We start from the raw sequence: 9,036 nt of genomic DNA, 5'->3' as shown, positions 1-9,036 counted from the left end.
CAAGAGCTAGCAAACTTTTTTTTTTTTTTAATATTTTTAAAAGTTTTGTAGAGATGGTTTAAAATTTTGTAGGATGGGGGTGGGCTTGCTATGTTGCCCAGACTGGTCTTAAACTCCTGGCCTCAAGTAATCCTCCCTTCTCAGCCTCCCAAAGCGGTTACAGGCATGAGCCACTGCGTCCAGTCACCAGCAAACTTTTTCTCTGAAGGATCAGACGGTAAATGCTTTAGGCTTTGAGGGTCAAAGAGTCTCTGTTGCAACTAAACTCTAACCTCATAGCATGAAAACAGCCACAGGCAAGTGAACATGGCTGTGTTTAATAAAACTTTATTTCTAGACATTGAGATTTGAGTTTATGTAAATTTCATGTGTCATCAAATATTCTCCTTTTTATGTTTTTTCAACTATTTAAAAATGCGAAAATCATCTTGCAGGATATACAGAAACAGGTTGCAAGTGGGATTTGCTCTGCAGGCCAGATAGTCTGGCAACCCCTGGTTTATGGTTTATTTGCTTCACTGCTTCAGTTTGGTGCCATAAGACAAAATGTTTCTTTCCCTAAATCACTGATAACATTTTTAATGAGTCGTAGCATTGGTTACTTATTTTACATGTCTTATCAGAACAGTTTAAAACATGGCAATGCATCTCCTTAGTTAGAAATTGTAGCAGCTGGGCACGGGGGCTCACGCCTGTAATTCTAGCACTTTGGGAGGCTGAGGCAGGCAGTTCACTTGAGGTCAGGAGTTCGAGACCAGTCTGGACAACGTGGTGAAACCCTGTCTATACTAAAAATACAGAAATTAGCTGGGCGTGGTGACACGTTCCTGTCGTCCCAGCTACCTGAGAGGCTGAGGCAGGAGAATCGCTGGAACCCAGGAGGTGGAGGCTGCAGTGAGCCAAGATTGTGCCACTGTACTCCAGTCTGGCAGACAGAGCAAGGCCCTGTCTTGAAAAACAAAAACAAAAAACAGTAGGAAAGGTATTCTATCATTAAAATATAGACAGTTGTGGGGTTAGTTCAGCTGCTCTACAGCGTCATCACAGACAGATGCGCATCCAGCAGAGGGCAAGGGGATTTCTTTCCATGTGTTTATTTTTAACAGCGAGGCAAACTTTTCTAGAATGAGCCCCTCCTCCCTTATAAATATCGCCTTCAGTCCCAAAGACCAAATCAGTTCCTGGTGAATGAATTAAGATCGCCTAATTAAATGTCATGATGCACCCTCAGGGTTTTAGAAGGGCCCGGCCTGCCTTAAGCAGGTAGTCTCAGGATCCCAGAACAAAATTAGGGTTCTGTGAGCAAGGAGGAAGGAGGAATGGCAATTGGAAAAGAATCAACTGGATCTCTCGCAGAACTAGATTCTTGGGATTAAAAAAAAATTGTGGGCCAGGCATGGTGGCTCATGCCTGTAATCCCAGCACTTTGGGACGCTGAGGTGGCTGGTCAGGCCAGGTGTTCAAGACCAGCCTGGTCAACATGGTGAAACCCCGTCTCTACTAAAAATACAAAAATTAGCCAGGCGTGATGGCACATGCCTGTAATTCCAGCTACTTGGGAGGCTGAGGCACAAGAATCACTTGAAGCCAGGAGGCAGAGGCTGCAATAAGCCCAGCTCACGCCATTGCACTCCAGCCTGGGTGACAGAGCGAGACTCTGTAACAACAACAACAACAAAAAAAAATACACACACACACACACACACACACACATATATATCTGAAGAAGGTTGTGTGCTGAGCTTCTTGAATTTCCATTTGTTTATTTCCTTTAAAGAATGCTAGAGAATTGGTCAGTACAATTTCCTTAAAAGAAAACCTATTGATTTTCACCTAAATAGATTATATTTTGCTTTAGTTTTCAAAACCACAACTATTATTTCCATGAGGTTACATTTTTAAAAAGTATTCTATTTTTGCCTATTTTATTGTTTTAAACTTTATCACATTGCATATCTAGTATAAAAATGTTCATGCTAATCTAGTTCTGTCACCCACACTGGAGTGCAATAACACGATCACAACCCACTGCATCTTCAACATCCTGGGCCCAAGCAATCCTCCCACCTCAGCCTCCCAAGTAGGTGAGATCACAGGTGTGCACCACCACACCCGGTTAATTTTTTTTTTTTTTGTAGAAATGGTGTCTCACTGTGTTGCCCAGGCAGGAGATCCTCCCACCTCAGCCTCCCCAAATGCCAGGATTACAGGTGTGAGCCACCATACCTAGCCCCAAAATGAGGGTTTTTTTAAGTCACCAGTTTTGTTCATTTTGAACCATCACACATGTCTAGTTTTGAATTTTGCATTGTGACAACAATAAAAATTGTTTTCAAAAATATTCTAGCATTGAATAAGAGTTTCACTTCCTGCTTTTCACATGTCACTTCCTGCTTTCCCTTGTCACCTCCATGGGTATTTTGATGTACCTCCCAAGTGGTAATACCCACCTATGTCTCCTTATTTGAAAAATCACTGAGGAGGCCAAGCGTAGTGGTTCACACCCATAATTCTAGCACTTCGGGAGGCTGAGATGGGAGGACTACTTGAGCCTAAGAGTTCAAGACTAGCCTGGGCAAGAAGGCAAGATTCTGTCTCTATAAAAACATAAAAAATTAGCTGGGCATGGTGGTGCACACCTATGGTCCCAGCATCTCAGGGGGCTGAAGTGGGAGGATCACTTGCTCCCAGGAGGTCAAGGCAGCAGTTAGCTGTATTTGTGCCACTGCACTCCAGCCTGGGTGACAGAGCAAGTTCCTGTCTCAAGAAAGAAAAAGAAAAATCACAGAGGGAGATCTTGTATCAATATCAATTCTACTCTCAACTGTGCTAATCCTTCTGAGAACCCCGATCCTCCAGGAGCATGGGGTGAAATTCGACCTTAGCAATTTTCTGGGGAGAACATCTGGCACAGTAGAAGATGCTTCTGCCCAGGGCAGAGAGGCCAGGCTTCTGTTCTTGGCTCTGCCTCTTACGAGGTATGTTACATTGGACAAGTCACTTAACCTCTCTAAGCTGTAGCTTTGATGTCTATAAAGCAAGAATTTGAACTTTGTGGCTGTAAGGTCCCTATTGGAACTAATAGTTTTTTCTTTATCATGTAATCCAAAATGTTGACCTATCCTTTCCAATGTTAACCTGATTTCTACTGTCATTGTTGCTTGGTGAAGCTTAAAAATTCAGTCACAGTGCTACACACGACGTATTATATGGTAGTGTTATATAATAAGATAATAAGTGCTATCTAATAAGATAATGTGTTATAGCAGAAGCTCTCTCTTTTGCCACAGCACTGTCAGATGACCCATAATATCCTAGTGTGAGACATTCCCATGTCACTAAGCCACATCTCTCCCACATTTGAGGAAGCAAATCAGAAGACAAATAAGCAAGGTGACTACAAAGAAAATAACTTTGGACAGCTTTATTATTATTTTTTAACTAAAATGTTTGCAAATATCTACATTTTCATTGCTAAAACTGTAATATATTTCACTGTTATTTACAACACAACTATCCCCTGCAGCTCTAGAGATGTCTTTTACTCCTTCTAGAACTCTCTCTGTATCTTGGAGCATTCATACAGAAGTGAAACAAACCATGAAACCCTGAAAACCTGGTGTGGGGAGAAAAGTTATATTTGGTGGCAAAAGTAGTTACCTTTGGCTGGTCCAGAATTTTTTTTCTTGCCTTTCAGAGTCCATTCCTTTGCTCATTAGTAATTCAATGTTTTTTTTTCAACTCACATAGAACTTTCCTTTTTTTTCTCAGGAGTGTTATACATTTTAGGAGAGTGCAGTCATCTTTAGAAGAACCTGGGGAACTTTTCCCTAAGGAATGTGAAAATAGGTTAACTAGATTGGCATTTGTCAAGCTTTGCCCTCAGCTTGAAGTGCTCCATTGGCAGAGGTTGGCCAATGAATAGCAGCTTCTTGTGTCTAGGGGCCCTTCTCCCTCTTCTCATGGGCGCTCTGTTAAAGGTGGAGAGCTATGTTTTATATGATTCCCAAGAGCAGTTTATTTTTGCCCTTCCAGTCCATGTGAGCCCTCTTCATACTGAAGGACTGCATCCCCGGGCCTCCTCCCCAGGAGGATTTCTGGTGGCCTCCTCGTAGGAGGGCAGTAAACACTGGGAGGGGAGAGTGGCCTCCGGGGGCAATGGGGAGTAGGGGAAGTCCTCACTGCCCCAGGCCAGGCCGGGCAGGAGGTCTGTCACCTCTTCTGCAGGTGGGTGCTCTGGTAGGTCAATGCTGAACACCTGCCCCTGGGGTGGCGGGGACTTGCAGCGGCGGTACAGGAACAACAGCAGAAAGGCCAGGAAGAGCAGGATAGTGGCTGGCAGAAGGATGCACAGGAAGGGCTCCACATCCTCCTGGGTGGAGCTCACCCACTGGGTGCCCTGGAGTTAGAGAAGGAAGCCCAGTTAGGAGATATGGAAAGAAGGCCTCGAATTTCTTTTTTTTTCTTTTTTTTTTTCCTTGTTTTTTTTTTGTTTTTGTTTTTGTTTTTGTTTTTTGAGACACAGTCTTGCTCTGTCACCCAGGCTGGAGTGCAATGGCGCAATCTTGGCTCACTGCAACCTCCACCACCCTGGGTTCAAGCAATTCTCCTGCCTCAACCTCCCGAGTAGCTGGAATTACAGGCATGCACCACCACGCCTGGCTAATTTTTGTATTTTTAGTAGAGACGGGGTTTCGCCATGTTGGCCAGGATGGTCTCAAACTCCTGACCTCATGTGATCCGCCCACCTTGGCCTCCCAAAGTGCTGGGATTACAGGCATAAGCCACGGCCAAGGCCTCACATTTCTAAGGTCCTGAAGTTCCCTCTCATCTTTCATTCTTCTTTCTATTATTACTCACTCTAAAAATCACTGTTATTTACTTATGCCGGTGAGCTTAAGCCTATATGAAATAATGTTAATTTACACAATAAAGTGTGAATTCAGAATGCCAAAAAGTATACGTTGATGAGATCTTACAACATTTCCACAAAAGTAAAAATATTGAAATAAGTTTTGGTTGGTAGGTCTGCTGTTCATTTTCTGGAATGAAAATTCTTACTATTTATGTACTTATTTTATTTAGAATGAGACCAGTTATGATTTATTGCCACTAACGGATTATGTGGGACTCACTTAAGTTCTTTAATTCTGGAACAAAAATCTCATGATGTGTTCACATCACAGGTAAAAATTACATGCGTGTCAAATGTAAATAACTGAATTTAGATTTGATAGTTGGTGCTTATGATGAATGAGATTTTAAAAATTCTTTAAATTTGTTTTTGTAAAATTTGTAGGATAAATATGCAAACATTTTACCTTTTTAAAGACAAAGAATTACAGATGAATTCTTGGGCAACCAAAAAGGTATTGATTTTATAATATTAGCTCACAGAAATGATAATGGCTCTTGATGGCAGAAATAATACAATAGGCATGAAATGATGTTTAAACAGCAAAGTAGGAAAGCAAGTTTAAAAAAAAATACTGTTCTTAATGCACAGAGACTGCCTTTAATAAGGCTACTAAGAAATAGTGAAGTGTTAAAAAGTTTATCTCTTTTATAAAGCATATAGTAACAAGTGTAAATGTTAGTATCTACTATGGAGGAAAAGAAAATATTTTAAAGCCTTGTAATTATGTTTAAAATAAGCAAACAGAATATTAAGCTCTTTACTTATTTAAAAGAAAACTTAGGCCGGGCCCAGTGGCTCACGCCTGTAATCCCAGCACTTTGGGAGGCTGAGATGGGAGGATCACTTGAGGTCGGGAGTTTGAAACCAGCCTGGCCAACATGGTAAAACCCCATCTCTACTAAAAATACAAAAAAAATTAGCTGAATGTGGTGGTGGGCACCTGTAATCCTAGCTACTGGGGAGGCTGAGATAGGAGAATCACTTGAACTCAGGAGGTGGAGTTTGCAGTGAGCCGAGATCGTGCCACTTTATTCCAGCCTGGGCAACAAAGCGAGACTCTGTCTCAAAAAAAAAGGAAAAAAAAAAAAAACACCCTAATAAACTATGAGAGATGAGGTTCACTCCTTGATGTTGGTGGAAAGGACACATGTTTTGCTGGTCATGACCTCTTAAGAGACTGGTTTATGTAGCTAGCATTGTATAATGCTAGATGTTTGTATAATCTTTTGTTATTCCCTACAGACTTTACAACTATGTGTGTGGTTTTGACTTGAAATTAGATGGTTTATTTAATATTTATATTTCCAGATATTTTGTCCTTGGTAAGATATGAATTAAGATATTTTAGCTTAAAGAACATAAAAATAGTGTTCTCGAGAAGCAGAGCATCATCTTTGAGGGTTGACAGCTCTGTGTTTGAATTCCTACGATGTTCTAACACCTGTGTGACTGCGGACTGTTCACTTGCCTTCTCTGGGCCTAGGCTTTCTCCTCTGTGAAATGGAATTAATAACATTGTTATCAAGGGTTAACATGAGAAGTAAATGAATTAAAGTGCATAAAGCTCTTGGTGATAGTACTTATATATTTATATCTCAGTGACTTGAACGGTCAAGTTTACTAAACCTAAAATATTAAAGATAATCAGAGAAATCTAGAAATTTATTGGTGAGGCTAGAAAATCAGAGAAACCTAGAAATTTATTGGTAAGGCCAGAAAAAAAAATCTGGCATAACTAAATTTATGTTTTAATAAATACATATTTTCAGAAAAAAAGTCTCATGGTTTATATATGTGACTGTTCTAAACGATAAATTCCTTCTGTTTCTTACATAAAATCAAATTTGTTATCAGAATTATTAACTTAAAATCTGTTGTGACATAGTAAAGACTTTGATTACAAAAACTGTAAGAGTAGATGAACTCATAAATTTGCTACAATTATTAAGAAATCAAGTTGGAGTAAGAACATTTTAACTATAATTTGTTTTTTCTCTCTAGATGAATCACCAAAAAAAGTTTTAACATTTTTAATGATTAAACAATAGCTTAATAGCTTATACTAGCTTAATAATTCAATAATAACTTTGGCTATTATCTCTTTTAGTATTTCAACCCTGATAAGCATAGACAATTTTTCATAATCTATTTTTATTTCATTCTCTATCAATAATATGGATGATAACAGTTTCTGATCAGTTGTGGCCATCAATTTTAAATTCTCTGTTATATCCTAGATAGTTAGTAGGCATAGAATACAGAGATACTTAATGTTCTATTTAAAAGGTTTCATGTTACAGATTCTTTGTTTATAATTATGCTACTTACGGTATTCTCAATACTAGTTGCAAAAATTCGGGAAAGGAGAAGTACCACAGTCCCTGCTGTAATCAGTACTTCCGTTGGCTGATTTAAATTTGTCCACATAGAAAGTGGCATTAGAAGACTTTTATACAGCAAACTAGGACAATTTTTTGAGACAAAGGACTTTTCCAGTTAAGAGAAGCCCAGAGCTATCGGACAAATTCATTGCAATATCCTTAATTTGCTTATTTAATTATTTATGGTATGTTGCTTAAAATTGTTGGATTTTTTTAATGTGGAAAGGATGTCTTTTTTAGTCAAAAATCCTAATTTGCTCACCCGCCTCAAAGTTATTTTTTAACTTGTAATGTTTTTCTGATGTTTATTTTATATCGGCTTAAGGGATTTGTTGTTCAGGGGATATTTTCAAGAAATGTCCAATTAAAGGTGTAACTGCTAAAGGATATCTCAATATCCATATCAATATATATTTATGTATTTTTTCTGTAAAATGTGGTTTTAGAGAACTTAAATACTAATCTCACCAGTTGGTTTTCCAGAAAGCAAGAAAATAGTTTGATTTCCTTCTTTCTTGGGTTGTCAGCAGTGTCACTCATTTCTCCTCTGATTATAAAATTCTTAGGTTTTAGATTTGTAAAAATATTTGTCCTTAATGCTGCCTCCTACGGAGACTTCACCGGTGATTTGCCAGACAAAGCAAAAGCAGCTGCTGCATTTCTTAGTGAGAGACAAAATCTCTTTAACCCCCTGCTGTCTTACCTGAAGTAAGATGCATGATTTCTGCTAACACTTAAAAACAGTGGTTAATACACAGCCAGGACCAAAGAGAGGCTCTTATTTTTGTATATGTAGACATTGCACCCTGAGCAAAGAACGAAGTTGTAACACCGAGGCTTTTCCGTTGTAACACCTCTGTTGACCCCTGGTTTCAGGTGTTCTTCCACATATTTCAGATATCAAGGGTTCTTAGGAGGATACAGGTGTGCCAAGTTTTACTTGAATGTATCCTTGTCCAAAAAGTATAACTTTCAAGTTATTGCCTTTAGACCAAGCCAATCAGTGAATTCATATTTTTGTTATAGCTGTAAGACAAAATTGCTACCACTACGTTTTAAGATCCTAAAACCATAGGTATTGTTGATTTTAAAACTGATGAAGACGTTTTGGGGAAGAAAAGACTTAAGTCGTAAGTACAGACCTGCAGCTGGGTCTCCAAGAGAGGCGGGCTGGGCTCGCTGGTTAACCACTCGTATGTCTCCCGGCCAGCATGTCCAAACTTCTTCCAGCTGCTGCCCAGCAGTCCCCGCATGTTTTCATCCAGCTGACGCCCTGGCCACCCTTCCACCTTGCTGCCCAGATTTCAACAATGCTGCTTGCTCTTGGCCTGGATCCAGTTTGGATGTGCTTGGTTGATGGCTGTTGGTAAACTCGTCCTCGGATGAATGGCAACAGGGAAAAGAAACCAACCAGAGAGACCTCTCAGGACTGACTGTTTAGATTCGGTGCTTCTGGATTTGTGTCTGTGGCCTTTATCACTATAGGGGTTGGCATCAGATATCAGATATGGAATAGATTTCAGACAAGAGAGTTTTCTGCACTAGCATTACTACAGTGCAAAGAATGGCCTCAGTGAATAAAGAGCTGTTTATATTTAGGACGTAAATAAGAGCCTTTCCCTTTGCTTAGCACACCTCTCTCTAGAGACCTATCTGACCAAGGAAAACTACTCAAGCTGAATTTCCCACTAATTATTTCTGGATTCTGTGGTACAGAGAGAAGAGATATTTGGTAGA

General features: G+C 39.7%; 1 protein-coding gene across 1 annotated transcript; it reads right to left on the bottom strand.

The window, feature by feature from the left end:
- Positions 1-3,413: 3,413 nt before the first annotated feature.
- On the bottom strand, positions 3,414-8,720 carry LOC139363137 (small integral membrane protein 28). Its single transcript, XM_071096069.1, has 2 exons — positions 8,442-8,720; positions 3,414-4,399 (listed from the first exon to the last, which is right to left on the bottom strand). Exons 1-2 carry the CDS (start codon positions 8,550-8,552, stop codon positions 4,052-4,054), a joined length of 459 nt encoding a protein of 152 aa, XP_070952170.1. The 5' UTR covers positions 8,553-8,720; the 3' UTR covers positions 3,414-4,051.
- Positions 8,721-9,036: the final 316 nt, after the last annotated feature.

This window comes from Macaca nemestrina, chromosome 5 (genome assembly GCF_043159975.1).
Source record: "Macaca nemestrina isolate mMacNem1 chromosome 5, mMacNem.hap1, whole genome shotgun sequence".
NCBI lineage: Eukaryota > Metazoa > Chordata > Mammalia > Primates > Cercopithecidae > Macaca > Macaca nemestrina.
Note: the sequence above shows the minus strand (reverse complement) of the source record. Positions and strands in the feature narration are given on the sequence as shown.

What these genes read in the sequence shown, in the direction of transcription:
- LOC139363137 (XM_071096069.1), bottom strand. Translation starts at nt 8,552, where the DNA reads ATGCGGGGACTGCTGGGCAGCAGCTGGAAGAAGTTTGGACATGCTGGC. An exon ending in TCTTGGAGACCCAGCTGCAG is followed by an intron (nt 4,400 to 8,441) that starts GTCTGTACTTAC and finishes CTCTAACTCCAG; the next exon opens with GGCACCCAGTGGGTGAGCTC.